At 34.9% G+C, this 25,240-nt stretch overlaps 1 protein-coding gene across 5 annotated transcripts in view; it reads right to left on the bottom strand.

Annotated features, from left to right (window-relative positions):
- PARP8 (poly(ADP-ribose) polymerase family member 8) overlaps positions 1-25,240 on the bottom strand; it is a 181,482-nt gene that overhangs the window by 59,680 nt on the left and 96,562 nt on the right. For all 5 annotated transcript variants that reach the window (XM_024740348.1, XM_024740347.1, XM_024740350.1 and 2 more), the window contains exons 5-10: positions 23,570-23,659; positions 22,931-23,001; positions 21,363-21,440; positions 19,765-19,859; positions 10,571-10,631; positions 10,043-10,133 (exon numbers count right to left, since the gene is read on the bottom strand). In XM_024740348.1, coding sequence (XP_024596116.1) covers positions 10,043-10,133; positions 10,571-10,631; positions 19,765-19,859; positions 21,363-21,440; positions 22,931-23,001; positions 23,570-23,659 — 486 coding nt within the window. The remainder of the gene's footprint in view (positions 1-10,042; positions 10,134-10,570; positions 10,632-19,764; positions 19,860-21,362; positions 21,441-22,930; positions 23,002-23,569; positions 23,660-25,240) is intronic.

The raw sequence follows: 25,240 nt of genomic DNA, 5'->3' as shown, positions 1-25,240 counted from the left end.
AGTATGTAGAGGCTCAGCAAACAAGGCTGAAGAGGAATGGCTGGGAGGATGGAAGATCACAGAATTAATATGTTAATCTGGACATATATTCAAAAAAATTTCCAAGGAGGGGGTAAACAACTGTTATCAAATGCTGCTAAGTTAATTAAGATGAGGATTCAAAATTGGTCATGGGGTCATTAAGCAATATTCTAGTCACTGGTGACATTGACAAGAGCAGCGTTTGTGAAATGATGCATCCAAAGCACATCTACAGCGTATTCAAGGAGAAAAAAAGAGGGAAGAAAATGAAGGAAGCTAGAGGGCAGACAGCAGAAGCAAGAAGAACTACAATCCTGCAGCCTGTGGAATGAAAACGACATTCACAGAAAGACAGACCAATTGAAAAGGCAGAGGACTATGTACCGGATGAAGGAAGAAGATAAAACCCCAGAAAAACAACTAATATATATGCTGTCTACAAGAGACACACTTCAGACCTAGGAACACATACAGACTGAAAGTGAGGGGATGGAAAAAGATATACCATGCAAATGGAAATCAAAAGAAAGCTGGAGTAGCAATACTCATATCAGATAAAAGAGACTTCAAAATAAAGAATGTTACAGGAGACAAGGAGGGACACTACATAATAATCAAGGGATCAATCCAAGAAGAAGATACAGCAATTATAAATATCTATGCACCCAATATAGGAGCACCTCAATACATAAGGCAAATGCAAAAAGCTATAAAAGAGGAAATCGACAGTAACACAATAATAGTGGGGGACTTTAACACCTCACTTACACCAATGGACAGATCATCCAGAAAGAAAATTAAGAAGAAAACACAAGCTTTAAATGACACAATAGAACAGATAGATTTAATTGATATTTATAGGACATTCCATCCAAAACCAGCAGATTATACACTTTCTTCTCAAGTGCGCAAGTATCAAGCATCTTTTCTGACCACAACACTACGAGATTAGAAATAAACTACAGGGAAAAAAACACAAACACATGAAGGCTAAACAATACGTTACTAACTAACCAAAACATTACTGAAGAAATCAAAGAGGAAATCAAAAAAAACCTAGAGAAAAATGACAACAAAACATGACAATCCAAAATCTATGGGATGCAGCAAAGCAGTTGTAAGAGGGAAGTTTAGAGCAATACAAGCCTACCTCAAGAAACAACAAAAATCTCAAATAAACAATCTAACCTTACATCTCACCTAAAGGAACCAGAGAAAGAAGAAGAAACAAAACCCAAAGTTAGTAGAAGGAAAGAAATCATAAAGATCAGAGCAGAAATAAATGAAATAGAAACAAAGAAAATAATAGCAAAGATCAATAAAACTAAAAGCTGGTTCTTTGAGAAGATAAACAAAATTGATAAACCTTTAGCCAGATTCATCGAGAAAAAGAGGGAGAGGACTCAAATCAATAAAATTTGAAATGAAAAAGGAGAAGTTACAACGGACACCGGAGAAATACAAAGCTCATAAAAGACCACTACAAGAAACTCTATGCCAATAAAACGTACAACCTGGAAGAAACAGACAAATTCATCGGAAGGTATAACCTTCCAAGACTGAACCAGGAAGAAACAGAAAATATGAACAGACCAGTCACAAGTAATGAAATTGAAACTGTGATTAAAAATCTTCCAACAAACAAAAGTCCAGGACCAGATGGCTTCACAGGTGAATTCTATCAAACATTTAGGACAAACACACTCTTCTCAAACTCTTCCAAAAAACTGCAGAGGAAGGAACACTCCCAAACTCATTCTATGAGGCCACCATCACCCTGATACCAAAACAAACAAAGATACTACAAAAAAAGGAAATTACAGACCAGTATCACTGATGAATATAGATGCAAAAATCCTCAACAAAATACTAGCAAACAGAATCCAACAGCACATTAAAAGGACCATACACCATGATCAAGTGGTATTTTTCCCAGGGATGCAAGGATTCTTCAATATACACAAATCAATCAATGTGATACACTATACTAACAAATTGAAGAATAAAAACCGTATGATCATCTCAATAGATGGAGAAAAAGCTTTTGACAAAATTCAACACCATTTATGATAAAAACTCTCCAGAAAGTGGGCACAGAGGGAACCTACCTCAACATAATAAAGGCCATATACGACAAACCCACAGCAAACATCATTCTCAATGGTGAAAAACTGAAAGCATTTCCTCTAAGATCAGGAACAAGACAAGGTTGCCCACTCTTGCCACTATTATTCAACATAGTTTTAGAAGTCCTAGCCACGGCAATCAGAGAAGAATAATAAACAAAAGGAATACAAATTGGAAAAGAAGAAGTAAAATTGTCCCTGTTTGCAGATGACATGATAGTATATACAGATAATCCTAAAGATGCTACCAGAAAACTGCTAGCGCTAATCAATGAATTTGGTAAAGTTGCATGATACAAAATTAATGCACAGAAATCTCTTGCATTCCTATACACTAACAATGAAAGATCAGAAAGAGAAATTAAGGAAACACTCCCATTCACCACTGCAACAAAAAGAGTAAAATACCTAGGAATAAACCTATCTAAGGAGGTAAAAGATCTCAGAAAACTATAAGACACTGATGAAAGAAATCAAAGATGACACAACCAGATGAAGAGGTATACCATGTTCTTGGGTTGGAAGAATCAATATTGTGAAAATGATTAAACTACTCAAAGCAATCTACAGATTCAGTGCAATCCCTATTAAATTACCAATGGCATTTTTTACAGAACTAGAACAAAAATCTTAAAATTTGTATGGAGACACAAGGACCCCAAATAGCCAAAGCAATCCTGAGGGGAAAAAAAGGAGCTGGAGGAATCAGACTCCCTGACTTCAGACTATACTACAAAGCTACAGTAATCAAGACAATATGGTACTGGCACAAAAACAGAAATATAGATCAATGGAACAGGACAGAAAGCCTAGAGTTAAACCCATGCACCTATGGTCAACTAATCTATGACAAAGGAGGCAAGGATATGCAATGGAGAAAAGACAATCTCTTCAATAAGTGGTGCTGGGAAAACTGGACAGCTACATGTAAAAGAGTGAAATTAGTACACTCCCTAACACCATACACAAAAATAAACTCAAAATGGATTCAAGACCTAAATGTAAAACCAGACACTATAAAACTCATAGAGGAAAACATAGGAAGAACACTCTTTGACATAAATCACAGCAAGATCTTTTTTGACCCACCTCCTAGCGTAATGGCAATAAAAACAAAAATAAACAAATGGGACCTAATGAAACTTAAAATCTTTTGCACAGCTAAGGAAACTGTAAACAAGACATAAAGACAACCCTCAGAATGGGAGAAAATATTTGCAAATGAATCAAAAGACAAAGGATTAATCTCCAAAATATATAAACAGCTCATGCAGATCAATATTTAAAAAATAAACAACCCAATTGAAAAATGGTCAGAAGACCTAAATAGACATTTCTCCAAGGAAGACATACAGATGGCCAAGAGGCACATGAAAAGCTGCTCAACATCACTAATGATTAGAGAAATGCAAATCAAAACTACAATGAGGTATCACCTCACACTGGTTAGAATGGGCATTATCAGAAAATCTACAAACAACAAATGCTGGAGAGGGTGTGGAGAAAAGGGAACCCTCTTGCAATGTTGGTGGGAATGTAAATTGATATAGCCACTACAGAGAACAGTATGGAGGTTTCTTAAAAAACTAAAAATAGAATTACCATATGACCCAGCAATCCCTCTACTGGGCATATACCCAGAGAAAACCATAATTCAAAAAGACACATGCACCCCAATGTTCACTGCAGCACTATTTACAGTAGCCAGGTCATGGAAGCAACCTAAATGCCCATCAACAGACAAATGGATAAAGAAGACGTGGTACATATATACAATGGAATATTACTCAGCCATAAGAAGGAACGAATTTGTAGAGATGTGGATCGACCTAGAGACTGTCATACAGAGTGAAGTAAGTCAGAAAGAGAAAAACAATATCATATTTAATGCATATATGTGGAATCTAGAAAAATGGTACAGATGAACCGGTTTGCAAGGCAGAAATAGAGACACAGATGTAGGGAACAAATGTATGGACACTAAGCGGGGTAAAGCAGTGGGGAGGTGGTGGTGGTCAGATGAATTGGGAGATTGGGATTGACATATACACACTAATATGTATTAAATAGATAACTAATAGGAACCTGCTGTAGAAAAAATAGAATTTTTTAAAAAACTGAAGTAAGCTAATAGAGACAACTCTAATGAAGATATTTAACAGGCATGGGAAGCAGAGTGTTAGGGACTAAGTTAAGAGTGATTTGAGGTCTAAAGGTGTTTGTTTTAAAGATGAGAGGAATTTTTTTTTTTCCCTGAAGGAAATCTTTTAGAAGAAAGGGACATGAACAGTACAAGAAGGAGAGAGAGAACTGCTGGAAGGGTATCTTAATTAGGTGAAAGGAGATGGAAGCTAGCATGCAAATGCAAGGATGATATCGCACAGGAGCATGGGTAGCACCATTCATACTAACAGTTGGGATCACTGTTAGTTATTAATAAGACAGAGCAAAGACTGTCTTATTAATAGGACAGTCTCAGACCACACATGCTCCACATAGTAAACCAGGCTGGGATCCCCAATTGCCTCACCATCTTGGCCATTAGTCTGAGATACAAACACTCCACTGATCAAAGAAAATGGATGTTATATCACCCATCAGTTTCTTTCCTGAAAACATTCTAATCCTTAACATAGAGAGTACATCACTCCAATCCCATGTGTCCCAAACCCAAGGCTATAGAAAAGTGAATAAAAAATCCTAACTTGAAAACTCAGGGGAATTATTTTTTAAAGAAAAAGATGACAAAACTAGAACACAGTGTGCTCTCTCTAAGATTTAAGAAGACACAGTTTCTTCTCAGGCAGATGGAAAAAGCAACTGGGAAGATGGAGGCAAAGAAGCAAAAAGGACCTGGTTTAAGAAAATGCAGAAAAATCCAAAACACACTAGAACTGAAATCTTCACTGAAGAAAATTGTATAAGACACATATAGAGAGAAAGAAGAGATATAATAGACACAACTATTTATCCAGAATATACTAATTATCCTATAAATTAATAATACAAAGGCCAAAACTTATTCATACTATGAATGACTAGAAAATAAATGTCACCAACATTGACTCAATTAGTAGTATAAAATCTGAATGACCCCAAATTTTGGAATACACTGAAAGAGCTAACAAGATGTTACTTCTAAAAATATTCCAAAATTCAAGTGACAAAATTCTTATTACTATTAAAATTAATGCAATTAATTATTGTAATTTATTGTATTTAATGTATTCATATAAGATGTTAGTAATCAGTGAAATTGGAGGTAGAGTGTATGAGGACTCTGTACTACCTTTGCAGTTTTTCTGTAAACCTAAAAATGTTTTAGATTAATTTTTTTTAATGTTTGTAAAGGTAATAGATTTTTTTTTAAAGTACAGCAATTTATTAAACAAATACCTTTTATTTTTCTGATTTTTGTCCTGGAACAGGAAGAAATACCAAAAACATTTCAATGCTGAGGACTAAAACTCCAAATTGCAATGTACAAGATGGTTGGTGAGAAGTAAACAAAAGTAATTGTATGCCATCATACGAAAAGCAAGTCACATACAGAATAAAATTTCTTCCTGTACTATATCTACTAAGTTAAATCACGATGCTAATAATTATCAAATTACTACTAAGTACTTTCTTAGAATATATTATATGTATAGGAGTATATTCTAGTTCCTGACTGGGTTCACAAGAAATATAAAACCTAGGTCTACTATATATTCTTTTCTTCCTTCGAAGTGAGAGAGTGGCATGGACATATATATATACACTACCAAATGCAAAATAGATAGCTAGTGGGAAGCAACTGCATAGCACAGGGAGATCAGCTCAGTGCTTAGTGACCACCTAGAGGGGTGGGATAGGGAGCATGGGAGGGAGACACAAGAGGGAGGGGATATGGGAATATATGTATATGTATAGCTGATGCACATTGTTATACAGCAGAAACTAACACAACACTGTAAAGCGATTATACTCCAATAAAGATGTTAAAAAAAAAAAAGAACACATGGTGTTATGGGGATGGATGGTGGTGATGGCTGCACAACGATGTGAAAGTATTTAATACCACTGAACTGTGCACTTAAAAATGGTACATTTTATAATATGTTTACCACAATTTAAAAAAGGAAGGTAATAGATTTTTGATAGCCAAAACAACCAGTTAGAAAATAAACTGGAATATAAAAGTGCCATTAAGCAAACAAGTAGTACACAAATATTCAGGAATAAATTTAGCTAAAATCAGTCATTTAAGGCAAAAACAAAAACAAAACCCAAAAAACACAGAACTGTACAACATTTAAAAGTAGAATCTACAAATAAATGCTCCTTTATAGGAAAAGTAATAAATATTATAGAAATGTCTATTCTTCCAAAATTAAAAGTTTACCTCAACCAAACTCCCCACAGCATTCAGTTTTGGGGGCAATAGAATGAGAAAGATATACTAGTAAAATATTTTCTGTTTTACAAAAGGTAAAAGTTGTTCAATTTCTCCTTGTCTAATAATTTAGGTTGGGAAGGCAATAAGTGAGGGTCGCTCAAGATATGTGGAAATTAGTCCCACACTGTGATCGTGTAAATGTAGAGGTATCAATAATGAGAGGATCTGCACAGGCAAACATTTTTAATAACATCAGCTATTTATCACTTTAAACTAAAAGCAGCCCTGTCCTTGAGATCATAAACTAGACTTATATACTAACAATTCTGGAAAAAATATCTAGTACCATAAGAATCATAACAACCTTTTCTTTTTAAAGTATATTTCCCCATGTACAATAAAAATAATCTTTATTTTTAACTTCAAATTGGATAAGGAGGTGTATTTCTTCAAGTCTTATCAGAACTAACTCTAGAGTACAGTAAATGAGTAAATGTGGAATTCTCTTTTTGTTTTAAAGAAGTTTTAATATTTTATTTATTTTTATTTTTTGGCCGCGTACCATGTGGGATCTTTGTTCCCCGACCAGGGATCAAATCCGCACTCCCTGCACTGGAAGCGTAGGGTCTTAACCACTGGACCGCCAGGGAAGTCCCTGGAACTCTCTTTCTTTACTATCCATTTTTTTTTTCCCCACACTGTCTCTGTATTTCCTGTTTTCATTATAAAGAGTCTTTACTCTTCTTATCGGAAGAAATTATACACAAATCACACTAATTTCTGAAAGAAGTGCATTTCGACACTGCTTGAATTCTGAGGAAAACAAAACTCACATCTATAGGAACAAAATTATAATTCTTGGACGATTATTGATTTTGTGAACAAAATTCAAAATGATGCATAAATAAAATGAAAGCAATTGATAATAAACGGGAAAATATGGTATCAGCAGAGATTGTAGTAAAATTAAAAATAGAAGGGGAACATTATATCAAAGACTAAATTATGAAAAAAATTCACTCAATGGAGTAGAAGACAAATGAAAAAAACTTAGAAAATCAGAGGTGACGGATGAAAGACTAAGAGAAATGATAAACAGCATGGAGGATACAGGAATTAGATCCAATCTACATATATTGGGGTGAGCAGATAAAGAAGGTAAGCATACCAATCAAAAATAAATATATAAAGAGTAGTATCAAGGAGAAAGAGAAAAAAAACCTCGATAAGTACACATAACAAAACATAAACAAAACCAAGATAGATTTCTTACAAATGAACAAAGTTGAACACTTCAGACACAGAGTAGCAGAAGTTTTTAAAGCACGTTTGCCTTTTTGGGGGGAACTGTTATAAGCCCATAAATTTATAGTTGGTCAAGTTTGTCTCATTCACAAAACAAAGAGTCATTCTTAGGTATGAAAAATGAAGCATAATCCTCACGTTTCTTTGGTTTACAAACTATTAAACATGTAAATCAACTAACAAAGATGAAAAAATAAGAAATTACAGATGAATTGTGATACTAAATAAATAGTATTGAGCAATAAAATGATCTAAACGTGAATTAAAATATAATTGTTGAAATATAAAACCATGCAAATGTGACAAATCTTTAAAGAGATACTGTGAATGGAAAATCTCTGCCTAAAATTCAAGATTACATAAACACATGAGTAACAGTGGTAAGATTACATAAAAGCATGCCAAATCGTCATCTTGCACAGATGGAATTGGGGTGGGTAGAGATTAAATGACCCAATTTTCTTCCTAACCCCATTAATTAAAAGAAAAGTTCAGACATGAGGGGTTCTTTTGCTTTTAACCACCATCAGAATAAAATAGAATAAGTACATTTCAGATCACTACAGAAAGAAAAATATTAGCGACACAGCAGAATACGTGGGAAAACAGCAAAAACTATACCTACAGGCTGGAATATTGTGCAACGACTGGAGGACAGGCTCATGACATAACATTAAGGCACACAGATATCTATACCATTTGATATCAACTTTATGAAAATAAACCACATGTGCACAGAAAACAGAAACAACACCAACCGATTTACAGGTTTCTCAGTATAGAGGGATTATGAGGAATTAGTTTTCTTCTTTATTTCTACATATTTGAAGTAATCAAAATAAAGATATGTAACATCTATTTGTCTTTGCCTAGCATTAAATCACATCAGTTACTATGTGTTACTGCATGTTGATTATTTAAGTAGAATACATTATCCAAAAATTTAAAAATGGTGACAACAGAGGCATTTTCAAAATGAGAGACTTTCCTATATATTTCATGAACTTGAAAGGGCAAATATTTTTCTTATGTGAAAACTAACAGTAGATATAAGTTCCATGATATGCCTAAAGAGAAATGTGCAGAGACCACGGTAATGTGTGCACAGCAGATCAAAAATGGCCACAATTTCTAGAGGTGCCGTCTATGTCCCTATCCCTTTATTCTGGGTGGGTTCATTGATAATTTTGATCAACAGAATACAGTGAAAGAGCCGTTAAGCCTTTTAGCACACCCTGTCTCTTGGAACACTTGCTTTCGGATCCCTGTCACCATACTACAAGAAGCCCAAACCACACGAAGAAGCCTTGTGTAAGGAGACACTCTAGTTAATAGCCCCAGCTGAGCCCTGCGTGGTCCCGAAATGACACCTGTATCAATTGCTAGCCATCTGAAATCCAACCATCTTGAGCATCCAACTAGTGGAGCCATTAATGACATAAACCCCGCCCACCACCTGACTGCAAAGGCACGGGAGACCCCAGGCAGGAGCTGCCCAGTTGAGCCCCAAAGAATGGTGAGAGAGAAGTTGTTTTAAGCCACTTCGTTTTAAAGTGGTTTGTTCTGCAGCAGTAGATAACTGCAATAATATGAATAGATGCAGTTGTGTGTGTGTGTGTGTGTGTGTATGACAGAGAGAGAGAGAGAGAGAGAGAGAGAGAGTATTAGTAGGCAGAGAAAACATTTAAATCCAGTAAGTCTTGGCAAGATTTATAATAGGGTCCTGTGTTATAAACAACTATTCCTCGAGATAAAGCAAAATCATCCCTTCAGGTATTGGAAAACAAAAATATTATTATGATCTCCATTTTCAAAAACAGAAATATGTTACACTTAGGCTAAATTCATCAGTAATCAAAGGTGAGATAAGTAAACATTAAAATTAAATCTCAGGTTCAGAGACAGAAATAAACTTAAGAGCAACCCTAAGTATACTTACTGAGAATCTATTATATGCAAAATTCTCTTTTAGGTTTTATTGTGTTTGTTTCACAGCAACTTGTCAACTTCTGAAAACTATAAAACTAAATGTTATATGTTTCTGCTTCCAATAGTTATATTGGTCATAAAGCACCTCTGTTAGGATGCAAGTATATTTAAGTATCATTATGAAGACAGCTGCATTTATGTTCAGAATTACCAAATGAACAGTCATTTTACATAATGCACAACTAATGAACATTCAAAATAATAGAGAAATAAAACTAACCTGGGCCATTTAAATACTGTGTAAGCGAACAGTGTAGTCGGACAATTATAGGTTCTGTTCGAATCACTTCCCATGCCACAGCAATCTCCTCCTATGCAAATATTTGAAAGATGAATTAGTCATCTTTTAGAGTTCTTGATTTTTTTTCCAGATAAAATTTTTTAAACTTATTTTAAATCATTAAGGCCTATAAATTATTTCAAAACCTATTTGCTTGTGAAAAGAAAGCCAAAGTACTCTTAATTCTTGCCTTCTAAATCTGAAAATTAAAGTGAAAACTTAAGAAATAATGATATACTACAAGCCCATAAGTTTCAGAATGTATTACAAGAACTGATGGAAAAAAAATATATGTATATAAAATCTCTGCTTTTTTGACAAGTCATAGCATTTCTTCATAAGTCACTTTGACAAAGTCATTATGTTACTTATAGTATTATGTACAAGAGAAACTAAAATTAAATTTCTTCCAAGAATAAAAGTGTGTTTTTTAAATGTACCAATCATATTGCTTCAACGGATACTTACATCAAGAAAGCTAACATCAATATGCAGATCAATATCTACATCATCAATGGCTCCATATTCCCTGAAAGCAAAGATTAACATTATTTTTTTCATTTTGCTTAAAAGATAGTGTGTCCTAGCTTATTTTAAATTAAAATTTAATCATGAATTTTCATCTCTGATTTCCACAGATAGCTCAGAAGTGACTGTGGACATGAATTAACTAACTCAGTTTAGTTGGATTGTGGCCTTATGTGACCTCTTTATACCATATAGATATCTTTCCATCTTCATGTTCAGGCAAATGCATGCATAAATTCAAGACTTATTTGGTTCATAGTTTGAAACATTCCCAGTTCTCTGTGACAAATTAAACAATCTTCTTATGTGACCACTCGCTTTCCACTGTACTCTCTGAAGATGAAGGGCTGCCTCTAAGGACAAGAATGGAGTTTCTGACACAAGGAAGGATAAGTGACTGCCACAATAAAGTGCCCATAAATTTTCCTGTCACATTAGACGGTGGTTCTGAAACTGGTCCAGGTGTTCTGCCACTTAAATGTCACTATGTTTTGACAGCCAGCTCTAAAGGTCTGATGTATCAAAATTAAAACAAGAAACAACAGTATATTCCACATAAGGACATGATGGAGACCAACTTTTCTCCAGCCAACGTAGTGCCACAAACTAGCATATAGTTAACAAAGATCATAAAAACAGCAATTTTTATATTCTCCATACACACATCCCTATTTTTGATATTGTAATAAATTTCTTAAGTTACAAATACAAATCATAGTGAGGGAGAAAACTACAGAGATAACAGAAATTATAAAAGTTAATGGACAATATTTATTGAGCACTTTCATGCCAGAAATCGTTCTAAGGATTTTGCATACCTGCGATCATAGTGCCCTATAGGTACTATCACTATTTCCAATTTATATGCCCATTAACTGAGGCTCAGAGTAATAAAGTAACTCACCTGTCATCACTTTGTAGCAGAGCTGGGATGTGAATACACGTATCCTATTTACTTATGCAAGTGCTTAGCCGATTCGATATTCAGTAAACTATCACTTACCACTCTGTGTTGGAAACCAGGTCAAACATTAATGGATGATCTCATTAGGTCCTCATTATAGCCTTCTGACAGGGATACTATAATTATCCTCATTCGCAAATGAGGAAACTGAGGTTTAGGAAAGCGAAACAAGTTGTCAAAGGGCAGATAAGAAGTCAGTGGGAAGCCAGGCATTGAACTCACGTTCAACTTCACAATTGTACAGTACAGTATCTGGCACATAGTAAGTACTCAATGAAAATTTCTGTGTATGATATATGCAAATAATGCTAACAGAGTACAAAACTATGGCACTTTTATAGGGTTTAGAGAAGGCATTTTTAATGATTAAATGGCTTTATGTAATTTGATGAATAAAGGAATCTAGAGGGTCCTTTTGCTTTTTGATATCAATGACCAAAAACATGCAGCATGTTAGAAAATAATAACTCAGCCTCTATGCTTTCTCCTTCCTCTCCTTAGAAATATATCAAAACACTGAGCACATTTTCACTATTTATGAAATTACTTTTTGTTTTTTCATGGTCATATTTTTAAAGGTTACATAAAGAAGAAAAGAATAGGAATTCTTTAATTGCCTGCGTCAAAACATCTGTGCTATTCATAAAGGATAAAAACCTTTATAACCCTTTACAAATATAGACATATATGCAAATTTAGATACAAAAGTATGCCAACTTAGTTATGAAATTATACAGAAACTAAGACAAGAAGAAGGACCAAGCACAAGAACCATTTCTTTTATGCCTCTACTTCAGGGTTCAGAAAACTTTTCCTATAAAGGTCAAAAGAGTAAGTATTTTAGGTTTTTCAGGCCACATAGAGTCTCTGTTGCATATTTCTCTTAAGAAGTCAAATAACCTACAGCCAGGCATGTTAAAAGAGAGCCGTTAAATACAATGATGAGGATAGATCACTAATGATGTGCAAAAGACATTTTGGTGAGACAAAGAGGCCTTGACAACAACCATTCCCAAGAAAATTATAACAAATACGTGCAAACTTTTACCTAGAAGGATGTATGTAAGAGTAGAAATTAGAAAAAAAAAAAAGAATATTGAATAATAAGGATATAAATGATGGCACGTTAATATAATCTTTTAAAATTACCCATTATTAAAAATATTGATATAAAAACATTTAGTATCCTGAGGGAAATGTTCCAAATATACTGTTCACTGAGCAAGCGGATTACCAAAACACTATGGAAACTAAAACACTTTATTTAGATAAAATAGAAGTAGGAAAACCAAAAAAGTATAAAGAGTACTTATATATTAACTATAGGTTGTGGATACAATTTATTTTATTAAAAAATGTTATGTATTTCTAAAAATATCTACTTTTTCTGATTACAATGGTAATATAGACTCATTATATAAAATGTGAGAAAGAGAAAAACAGACAATAGATAACTTGTAACACGGTCACTCAGAGACAATTCTTTTTGCTTATATCTCACTCCAGTCTCTTTCATATATTAATATATCATGTAATACACATGATTATTATTAAGGATAATAAGGTATGTAAAGATTTTTGTCCTGCTCTTTCACTTTTTCTATAATGAGTATTTTTTATATTGTGGAATATTCTTCAAAACCATAAATTTAAATGTCTGTATTTATATGAATAAAGTTATGTAATACAACATTAGGTTGCTTTCAACTTTTTTACACTATAAATATTGATAAATAGCTCTCTGGATAAAAATCGATGTGCAGCTGTCTTCCCAGAGAATAATTTCTAGAATTACTGAGTAAAATAAATAGTATAACTATATTTGGGAGTCTTAATATATACTGTTTAGTTACTATTTTAAAAGGTTAAAACAACTTATAATCGCACCAGTGAGGATCCCCCAGTGACCATTTTCCACATGATCATCATCGCCAGGCATTTCTTTCTCCCATCTTTGCCAATTTCAGAGGCGAGAATAATTTTGGATTTATTTATGATGGCAAGACTTGGGTATGTTTAGAGGCAGAGCAAAAGGAATCAAGAGATAACAAAAGTCAGCACAAACCTTACCCACAGCTGTTTTCTTCAAAAATAGATTTCCAGATCACTTCAACGGAATTTATCATAATGTTATGATCAGAATGTGATATACGTTCCTTATAAAACCTTTAATATGTGAATTCTGAAGTATTCCTTACATGATTTCTTCAGCATTTTTCTGGTTAAAAGTTAGTATTTTCCCAGTTACCAATACTATCAATTTCTTTCCAAAAAAAAGTAACTAAAGGGTTACAAGTGTTCTTCTTCACCACAGCAGAGCATAAATACAGAATTTTAAGGAGGCAGAGGCATTAAAGGTTTGCAATTAGCCGGATTCTGCAGGTGTAGGTCTGTAAATAGTTACACTTTTGTTTTTATGCCACACTTCAAAGAACTCACAAAAACACTGTGTATATGCAAACCAATTTCCCTTGTGATGCCCTTTTTATATATTGCCAGTAATTTCACGTTTCCCACTGCGAGATTACAAAGCGTGATTACAGCCTGTCCAGATGCAGCGGCCCAGCCATCAGGATTGCTTCTGTATCTGAGTATCTTTCAGTAGCCCTAGATCTCATGAATAGCAAACGCAGAATCAAGGCGAATGCTTGAAATACGAATGCAACTTGAACTGTGAATCTTGATATCTGATTGTGTACTGAATGCTGTATCGGGTTTATAATAATTCAAAACAATTCCGTGCACTGCCTATATTTATTCACTATGAAAAGTTCACATCAAATTGAACTTGAATACTTTTTTAAGAGAAGGGAGACTACACAGAAATGATCTGATGCAGTTGTTTCACTCTGGGACTGAGGGCTTGAGAAGAACTGCTCCACAAATTTCTTTTCAGCATCTGAGTTATTAGTCTTTGAATTGACATATCTTGAAATCCAGCCATCTGATTTGGACTACTTGCATGTGACCTAGTTCATTTAAGAACATATGTATGAAATATATTTTTCTATGAACATGCATTGTTGAGGGCACTATGTGTTAGAATTCTTAGCAATCCACTCTCCTGTTTTTTAGTGGAACTAATCAAGACAACATCCTCATTAATGATACCACATACATACTTACAATATATTAAATGTTAGACCATCTATGTTGGTCCTCCTTTCTCTATAAAACCACAGCTTATTTATTATACTGTTGTGATGTTTTATAATACTATCTGATCAAAATTAGCAGGACTGTGCTGGTTATAAAAATATATTTTAGACAGATAGCCTTCCCTTATCAACTGTCAAGGAAATTATATGCGTACACACACATACATGAAACTCTATCACAAGTTCTTGGGAAATAAACCTCTATTGCTATTTAGTTATTTCTGCTTTCAACAATTAGTTATATTTGGAGAAGAAATATATTTTGTGAAGAAACATACACCTTCCTATGACATCTGAAACTCAACAGCTTGTGTGTCTATCTCTGCATGCCTACTCAGTGTGTGTTTCATGCTCAGTGTGGGAGAGATGTTTGTGAATGGGCCAAGAAATATGCAAACTCAGTAGTTGGGAAGAAGTCTTGGCAGATTAAAGCATTTGCAAGACTGTATTCATGGTAGCTATAAATTTCTCTAAAGGACAACAGGGCTAAGAAGAATTTAAAAGTTAGATCCAGATAAGAAAGGAAACCCATATAAAATAAACAGTGTATAAGAGGTACAGTGTAAACACTTGCTACAACTCTGCCCTCCGTTCAAAAGTCCTTGGTTTTGCTTGAGGAAAGCACAGGCATTGGAAGAAGAGGTGACTGTCTGGGATCTCACATTCTGAAGCTTGCATCTAGGTTTTATGCCAGTGTTTTTGAAAAATAGTCTCCTGTTTGTCTCTTTCTTCTGTGTGCCTCCTGCCATCACTTTCCCCTGGTTTTCAGTTCAGACTGCTTTTCCACGAGCTCCAGAGGCAGAAGCGGGAGAATCAGTATGCTGCAAAGGACGTTACAAACATCCAACCCAAGATCTTTTGATGAATGACATACTTCGGTGTAGGTTAAGTTATGCTGTAGTAACAAACATCCTCAAAATCTCACTGGTTTAACGCACAAAAAAAGGATTTATATCTCACTCACACTACCTGCTTACTATGGAATCAGAGGACTAGAAAGAATGCTATTCATTGTAGTCGCCAAGGGGTCCAGGGTGGTGGAGTACTGAAGATGTGGGAACTCACACACTAGCACTTTGGCTCACATTTCACTGGCCAACACTAGTTGTGTGTCCACTGCTGATATTATAAGAGGTAGGGACGGGACTTCCCTGGTGGTGGTGCAGTGGTTAAGAATCCTCCTGCCAATGCAGGGGACACAGGTTTGAGCCCTGGTCCAGGAAGACCCCACATGCTACGTAGCAACTAAGCCCGTGCAAAGCCACAGCTGCTGAGCTTGCGCTCTAGAGCCCGTGTGCCACAACTACTGAGCCTGCGTGCCACAACTACCAAAGTCCGCGCACCTAGAGCCCGTGCTCCGCAACAAAAGAAGCCACCGCAAGGAGAAGCCCGCGCACCGCAATGAAGAGTAGTCCCTGCTCACTGCAAAAGCCCACGCACATCAATGAAGACCCAACGCAGCGAAAAAATAAATTAATTAATTTAAAAAAAAAAAAAAAGAGATAGGGAAATACAATCCTGCCATCTGCCAGAAGAGGAGAACCAGAGATCTGTTAAGTAGTCCTACTGGCCCACTACTAATGGAAATCCAGAGAAATTAAAGTGGTCCACCCTGATTTATGTGGCTTTTTCTTTCCTTCTTCTCTCTCTCTCTCTCAGTGGTATAGCTTCCTCAAACCTTAAAAAAATCCTCTGCATGCCCTGTCCTCCAAAACATCAACTCCAAAATTACAATCATCCAACCACAAAAAGTGATCAAAGTGAATAGTCAAAATCTTGCAATCTTCCGACCTACTTTAAGATTAGCCACAATACAAAGATTGGAATATTACTCAGCTGCCTTCAGTTCTTTAAATGGATGATGGATGATCATAAAGCAAAGGATATTTTATTTGGGGTAAAAGTTTGAAACATCATCAGCAAATTATCAGAATCATTTCATTCCCAACCAAATGAGAATTTTGTGATTTGTAATTCCCTGCTTTCTAAAAATATTAATCTCAAATTGTTTTCAATAGCACTGATCATTTTTTAAATGAATACATGACTGTAGGAGTAAATTTATAATAAAAACATAAAATAACGTCATTTTGTTGCATGATTCAAGATGAGACACATGCAGACTGATAATAACCATGCTCCCCCAGAGACCTAACTCACTTCCTGCACAAGAGCCTGGGAATCAGAATTGTCATCAATGTTTCCAAGTATGGCTCAACCCAGCCAGAACGCTGCTTTTGAATGATTTGGCCAGGTAGAGCTAAAATTACCTACTTAAGTAATAAATTTATCGTCGGTCACTTTTTCTATAACCTCCCTCAACCTACTAAAAGAGAGTTTTGCCTCAATTGAGGCAATCTCTGTTATTTTCTTCTCTTAAAGTGAACTCAGATGTGGTTAGCTGCCTTTCTCATTAGATGTCACATTAAAAAAAATGACAGCAAATAGCATATTATGCATATTGAGGTACTTTTGCTCTTCAAACTCCATTAAGTTCTTATGAAACTCAATTAAGTAAAAGAACAGCTAATTAGAACAGTCTGTTTTCAATAGACTTAAAACTTTGCAAAGAAGGTGACTCCAAGATCTTAGGCCTACCTACTCCTTTCTCCCATATGTCCAAGCCACAGTATTTGAGACCAGACAGTAAATTCATTCTTATTTATTTTAAGTAAATCACACTAGTCCTGCTGTGATTTCCCTTTATATCATGAGGCCTCTGGGAGGTTATTTATTCTGGAAACATCCTCTGTAGTTAGAGAAAATCTAGAGCAGGCAAGAACATGGCTTGCATTCATTGAGAGTTAAATTGGACCAAAACTTGTAAGTGAAAGAGGCAAGGGGAAAATAATCAAAACCATTTATGACTTTAGATACTTCACTTGAATGAAATTCCAGATATTTATCTAATTTCAACAGTCCATAAATTATCAATATTTTATTAATAATGGAAGATACTAATAGAAATTATAAGTATTTACCACATGATGGTAATATAAGAAATTATCAAATGCTTGCTGAAGAAACAAAAATATTCATATATATATACATATATATATGATATGATTGAGGCCTAGATAGCATGGAAATATATGTAAAAAAACTTTATAAAAGCAATCAATGTGTGGTAAAGTGATTCTCTAAACAAAAATACATATTTCAAATGAAAAGCAGCTAAATTCTATGTTGTATTGAATTAATCACATACAGACGTTTTTCTTTCATGGGGGAGAAGGTTAAACTACTGCGATTAAAGTTTTAAGCTTTCAACCAAAGTTTGACTAAAGTTAAAAAGATTAGTCATTGTTTTGGACTACTTATTTATTTATTTAGGCCGAGCCACACAGCTTGTGGGATCTTAGTTCCCCTACCAGGGATCGAACCCAGGTTCTCGGCAGTGAGAGCACAGAGTCTTAACCACTGGACCGCCAGGGAATCCCTGGACAATTTATTGATAGTCCCTGTTGCCTTCTTCATTTATTCATTCTATAATACTTATGGAATCTCCATATTCCTTATCCTGGAGCCAGAGCATAGATCAATTGTGAAATGATCACAGCTAATTTGCCAAAACTTTGGAAATTGCAGATTTGCTTTTCCAAGTATAATCCCAATCACCCTCACTCAGTTGTAGCCTAATATCCCTCCATGAGCAGGAGGGAGAGGGTCCGGGTGTACGATCCCAGCTTATTTAGGCCACAGGTGGTTGTGAGTTTCTGCAGGTAAAATGAAACGGTTAGCAATTATAAATTACAGCTGTGTTATACTCCCTTAAGTATTCGTTTGCTCTCTCAAAATCTGCGTATGTTCACTGAAAAGAATATAACCAGATAATATGAACATTTTTCACAGACGTTCCACTGAAAACAGTCAAGAAGCCCCCAGCTTATATTTCACGTGTGCCCTGTGCTAGGCTAAGTACGGGAGTACAAGCAGGACTGAAAACCAAACCAACACAAAATAAAGGCAAGTAACAAAAAAGTGTGCCCTCCCAGCACTCACAGAACTCAGAGTCTAGAGGGGGAGAAGTAAACCCATAACAACAAGACATGAAGAGACTAACAAATGAGATTAAGAGCCAAATGTGATGGGAGTGCAGACGGCAGAATAACCAATCTGCATCAGAGATTCAAGGAAGGCTCAAAGGAAAGCTGACCTTTAGACTGGGGCTTGAATAAAGAGAACAACCGGGTTTGAGAGGGAAGCACTGCTTGGGCAAATGGACAAAGTCAAGGGGAAATATAGCACGTTTCGAGAACAGAAACAATCCTGGTTTGGGTGGATGAGGCTGGAACTGAGGTCAGGCTGTGAGAGGAGTCTGGAGACTTGGAGACCACCCTTTAGGAAGATAACAAAAATCTGAAACATCAGATCTGACTCATGGAAGGAAACAAGTATGATGGCAGAAAAGGGTTTTTCTTAAATTAAGGAGAGAAAAGAAAGTCTAAATAGGGATGGTGGGGGTCTTCTGAATGATTAAAGTAATAGAAAGTGGCCTGGAAATTTATCACCAAATAATATATTAAGTAACTGCAACAAAAAAAATAATTATCCTTCAAACACACATTGCACAAACTTATGTCTTTTTTTCCTTTCTTTTTTTAGGGGCCAGATTACACGTCACAATGTGATTTGGATACCAGCAGTTATGCATTATTTACTTTTATTGTTCACACAAATATGTCCTTAATTTATGATAACAACATGGGCTCAGCTGGCCAAATCTGTTACGGGAATTGATCATGATGCCACTCAAGACTGATATTTTATCAGACTAACTCTCCAAAAATAACTGATTTCTTTAATGAAATCAATGCAATCTTAAACCATGTGTACACACACAAAAAAATCATAGCCATAAATATGCCATTTTGTGTAAGTAGAAACATAATAGACTCTCATATACTTTCAAATATAATTAAGCCCAAGGAAATTTCCACTTAACTCCAACAGAAAATTCCAGTGACTTTCCAAATAATTTTAAGTTGTATTCACCGAAGCTATTTATTTACCTGAGAGAAACTGCATGTGGCCCATATATCTCTCTCACTGCCGACAAATCAGCTTCGAGTTGGGGGTGCTTGTGCAGCTCCCCGTCATAGTTCACCTGATGAAAAGGGATAATTTAGAAATGACTTAGGGTAAAGAGAATCAAAAAAATCAAAATACAAACAATCTCTTGGACAGGTGACCCTGTAGTTCTGCCATGGGCATTTTCTCTGTCGCCTTCATGAAAAAAGTATAGACAGTTCAGGGCTTCCCTGGGGGCGCAGTGGTTGGGAGTCCGCCTGCCGATGCGGGTGACGCGGGCTCGTGCCCCGGTCCGGGAGGATCCCGCAAGCCGCGGATCGGCTGCGCCCGTGGGCCATGGCCGCTGAGCCTGCGCGTCCGGAGCCTGTTACTCCGCAGCGGGAGGGGCCGCAGCGGTGAGAGGCCCGCGTACCGCAAAAAAAAAAAAGAAAAAGTATAGACAGCTCAGCAATATATTCACTAAAGTTCTTAGGTTCACGTACATCTAGTAGAATTTATTATGCTTAAAAAGTAATATTCGACTACTTTGATACGAAGACAATGCCAATGTTAAAAGGAGTGAAGTGGCAGATAATCTGAAAAACTTCTAGACTGAAGAAAACATTTACTTCCCCCTGTAAGAATTAGCAGTGTAAACAAAAATCGAAACTGGAAGAATTATTTTGCAGAATGTTAGAGCGTTATATTGGTTAAAGAATCATTAGGAAAAGTACCCCGTTCCTAGTAAGGCATTCTGGAGACAGGAAACCTAGTTTTATTTATGTCCGTCCATACCTCTACTGCCTTGCATACACTTGATTGACAGATTACTAATTTCTGATCCTGAATGAATAAATTGACTTGCATTCTTTACATAATAATAACTGGCTTTAAAGCATCTCTTTAACATATTACCTTTCCCTTAAACTATCCAAGTTACAAAGCATATTGGATCAAGAAGTTTACAGAAACAGAACAAGACAACTTATATAGCCATATCCTAAAATCAAATGCTCAGTTTAAAATTTTAACATTATTCTGGAAAAATATAATGAATTCTTCCACATATATGCATATGTGGCTATGCTATTTTCATATATATAAATTATGATGTTTCTTCATAACAATTTTTCAACAAACACTTTAGTATAGAAGGAAAAGGAAGATAATGAATACAAATAATGAGGATGCTCGATAATTAGGGCCCATCAGTTTTGATAAAGGTTAATCACCTTCTATTTAAAACTAACAATTCATGCTTTTATTAGTGTCACCATTTCAAACTATTGACTGAGCACAATATGCTTAATAAATGTAAAAGTTAAAAGCATAATAAGATGCTGTCTGCAAAACATCTGTAATGAAGTTAAGACAACCTCAATGTAAATAAATGATTACAGTCAAATAATTGCAAAAGTAACCTTAATTTCTGAAAATATATAGAAAATGAGCGACCGACAAATTATAGAAATTTCCTTGTTAGTTACAGAACCCTGAACACCACACAGGTGTTTTAGATGACAAGCACAGATTTCCACTAGACCGTGTATGGCTACTGCTACCTTTGAGAGTGGCTATTTGGAGGAGCTGGTGTGCTTACCTGTCCTCCATAATAAAATTCTTCAGAATCATTATCACCTTCAGAATCTTCTTCCACCGTACTATTTTGTCTTGACTCCTTATAATAATAGTAAGAAGGCAATTTTAATGGTCAAACTAGTTTTCCTCCTTCTGAAACTAAAGTAACAAGTGGCCATAATAGGCAGGTCTTATGCATACCACATGGATTTTAAATGAAAGAATTGTTGGTGCAGTACAAACCAGAAACAAAAAGGTAGTAAGAGACAATTTTGTGGGTGCATTAAGCTCTATGTACGTTTCACTGGTCTTGAGTTGTACAATTTAATATTTGATGTATATAAAAAGCTACATTAATCAATTACAATTTTGGGTTTGTTCTGATAAAACATCTGAGCAGCTCACACTGATTCAATTTCTTATTAAAAAATTCCTCAGCGTTATTTATCCCAGACTGTTCTCACTTCCACTGCCAACACCACATAATGGTATGAAAGAAAAGGCACTTTGAATCTAATAATATAAAACTCAAATTATGAAAATAAATACAAATCACATTATGAAGAGAACTTTGTAGAAATAATTTTAGATTTCAGATTTCAAAAGGATATTTAATTAAATATGCTTGAACTTGAAGTTTGAGTTTCTAATTAACTGAACCGTATCTGTTATGTGTCTAAAGTACAAACAACGAAAATTCATCTAAAGTAACTATTCCTATCCCTGACCCTTTTAAAATAATTAAGAGAAAGGTAGCTGCTTTTAGACACAGGAATCTATTAATTCAATGTTTTGTAATTATCCTTAAATTTCTAGATCAAATTTCAAATTACTAAGGCAAACAAAAAACCTAGAAAAGGGAATTTGGGTTTTATAAAATACAAACAGTTTTTGGTTTTAGCAGCAATAATGCTAAATCAGTGATTCTCAGTTTGGCTACTGAAGAGCACGACGAATGGTACAACACTGAGGGGAAGGCAGGGTTGCATTCAGTGCATAGTTTTAAAACCAAAGAATTGTCGGGTGCCACCACATTCATTTTGTTTGTTTAATGTCCCCGTATTTACTTACAGATTGAAGTAAATTTCTTGAAGGTGAGGAAAGGGGATAAGTTTGTTGTTGTTTTAACACTGGCCAAAAATAATAAGACTATACCCAAGCTCTGTGCTCCTTTAGCTAGAAAGATCATCTTTTACAGATGAAATTTTCAGGGTCTGATCGAAACTATGTATACCACATACAGTTAATCTAAACATACAGTTTAGAATAACATACGGTTATTCTAAATATGTTACATAAGTGCTCTTCAATCAACTACATTATTTGATGAAAACACAGGGAACAAGTTAGGTTTTGTATGCACTTTATTTAGATTTAAACCAGATGTTCTTTCTATTACTTGAAAGGTAGCTAATTTTAGGCCACCATCTTTCCCATACATAAGTCCCTAAGCCAGGAGCGTGTACTTCATTCACTATACGCAATTTTAACCTAAATAATGATGATATTAACTACAAATACACAGTAAATCTCAAATACATCTATACTGTTTGAAGAAATATAATAAAACATAAAATGTAATTTACATACCTCCCCATTTTCCTTCTGTAATTTGGATTTTATGGATAAGCAACAGTTAATGTCATTTGTCTTTCTTAATTCTGAAAGTTATAATTAAAGAATCATTTTAGTTTTCAGTATACTATTTACCAAATATTTATAAGTTTCAGTATAAAAACACCCCATAGATGATTCTTTCCTTTGCAAGAGAAATTAAGGGATATTTTGAAATTATATTATGTTGGAGAATTATATTACATACAAACTATTCTGATTTTTCATCGCCCATAAAAATGTGCTCAAACTGAAGCGGCCACAGTACAAATTCCTTCAGTTCTCACTATATATTTCATGGGATCTACATTGCCTTCAGTATGATTTTTAAATATTCAGTTTGTCTGGCAGTATCATTATGAATGAAAATATTTTCACAAAAGCAAATATCTGCATAAGGCATTTAAATGGGACTTTTGAAAAGTACTAATTTATGCATTTTAAAAACTGTTGAAAAACAAATTAATGACTTTAAATAGAAAATCTGTATGGAAAACCAGATTTATAGATGCCAAAGATAAATACTATATGGGTTAAAAGAAACCAAAAAACAAAGCTACCTATAATCAAGAAAATATTAACCTGGAATTTAAGAAAATTGTGTATTCCTATTACCTGTTGCTATTCGATGAAAAATTACTGGAATTGGCTCTGTAGTAACTAATACATCTTCATCATTTTCTGAACTTGACACATATGTATTATCTGCAAAAGAAATATAGACAACTAAAGGCATAGTAACTTGAAAAAGTACAACCTTTATTAAAAAACATTAAGGTATAGCCACATCGCGTCCAACACTCATGAGGCACACACTACTGTTCTGATTAATCTCAGAAAAAAAAAGGAAGTAAATTGCAGGTTTATGTGCGAATTAATTGTAAATAGCTTCTTTAAAGATGTTTGCATCTCCTAGACAAATATGGACTTTGGATAGAGACTATCCAAACACGTCTCTAACATCCCATGCAGTAATGGATCATTTGGACGCAACTGGTTGCCTCAACTCATTGAAGAGCATCCTTCCCAATATCGGTATCAAGTATATGGTAATATGACACACGACTGTTATTTTTTTTGCTCATTGATGGTTACAGGGCATCTGTGACACAGCTATTCAACAAATATTTAACCAATTTTTAAATAATCGTCCTATAATACACTCACCAATGATGTATAAAAAATGTAAATATATATATAAAAAATAAAAGTCTAAAATAGACCTAACCAACAACAGAAGCCTGTATCAATTTCTGCTAGGAGAAATGAGTGTTCAGATGACTTACCGAACACATGATAAAAGATCTTGAGCCCAGTCTTCATAATATTGTGTCAGTACAATGAGAACATGATTTTTAACTGATAGATAGCTAAGTCATTACTTTATTTCCAAAGAAACATCTGTACTGTTTTTAGACCTTGAGTAGTGACAGTGATATGTATTCACAATGTAGCCACAAAAGACTCTCAAAGTCAAAGGATTTAAGTTATTCAGGAATCTGAGAGGAGATGCAGGTGGATTAGACTTGAAACAAAACAGGTTTGCCCCATTATTTTGATTTGTTCTAATTGCAAATTTTGCCTTATTTCCTTTTCAAGTAGCATCTAGGAGGGTGTGAGGATTTTTGTGTTTATCAAGTGAGACCCCGGATTAAGAAACAGATTTAATATAACTTTTTAATTACTGTCTCATCATATTAGGTGAGCCTTTGACTGCTTATCTGGGGTCTCTTCTGTCAGTAAACTCATACCTGCCGAGGATCAACAGCTGCTCTGTTAAAACAGAGTTTTTAAATTTCTCAGCCCTCATTCAGAGGGTTCAGTCCATTTTTAAACCTCTTAAACCCTCATTCAGAGCCTTACTGATTCACTGTGCATAGTTCGGTTTTCCCTATGTACAATGGATTCCTTGATGCAAACTTGAGAAGAAAAAGAGCAATGGAAGCAATGCTGACCACCAACTAGAAGGAAAGATCCAGAAAAATCTGGACAGTGGACTCCGTATCATGGAATGAGGAGGATTGTACTAAAGCATCAAGAGGCAAATAAATTAGAACTTTCTGTTTAAGAAAACAGGGAAATGAATAACTCAAGTTAAAGGACCAAATGGCTTACACAGAGTGTTGACACTGGAAGGCACTGAGGTGTGATTCAAGACAATATAACCTAGTAAATAATTGTTGCATAACACCGAAAGACAGGATTAGGCATTCAACATATCATTTTCTAAGAGATTTTCTACCGGTCTGTAGTTTGATTAGTATTTAAGCATTAGAACACTTTTAA

The sequence above is a fragment of the Neophocaena asiaeorientalis genome, unplaced genomic scaffold (genome assembly GCF_003031525.2).
Source record: "Neophocaena asiaeorientalis asiaeorientalis breed wild unplaced genomic scaffold, Neophocaena_asiaeorientalis_V1.1 scaffold57, whole genome shotgun sequence".
Classification (NCBI taxonomy): Eukaryota; Metazoa; Chordata; class Mammalia; order Artiodactyla; family Phocoenidae; genus Neophocaena; species Neophocaena asiaeorientalis.
The sequence above is the reverse complement of the archived record's forward strand: the minus strand, read 5'-3'. Positions and strand labels throughout refer to the sequence as shown.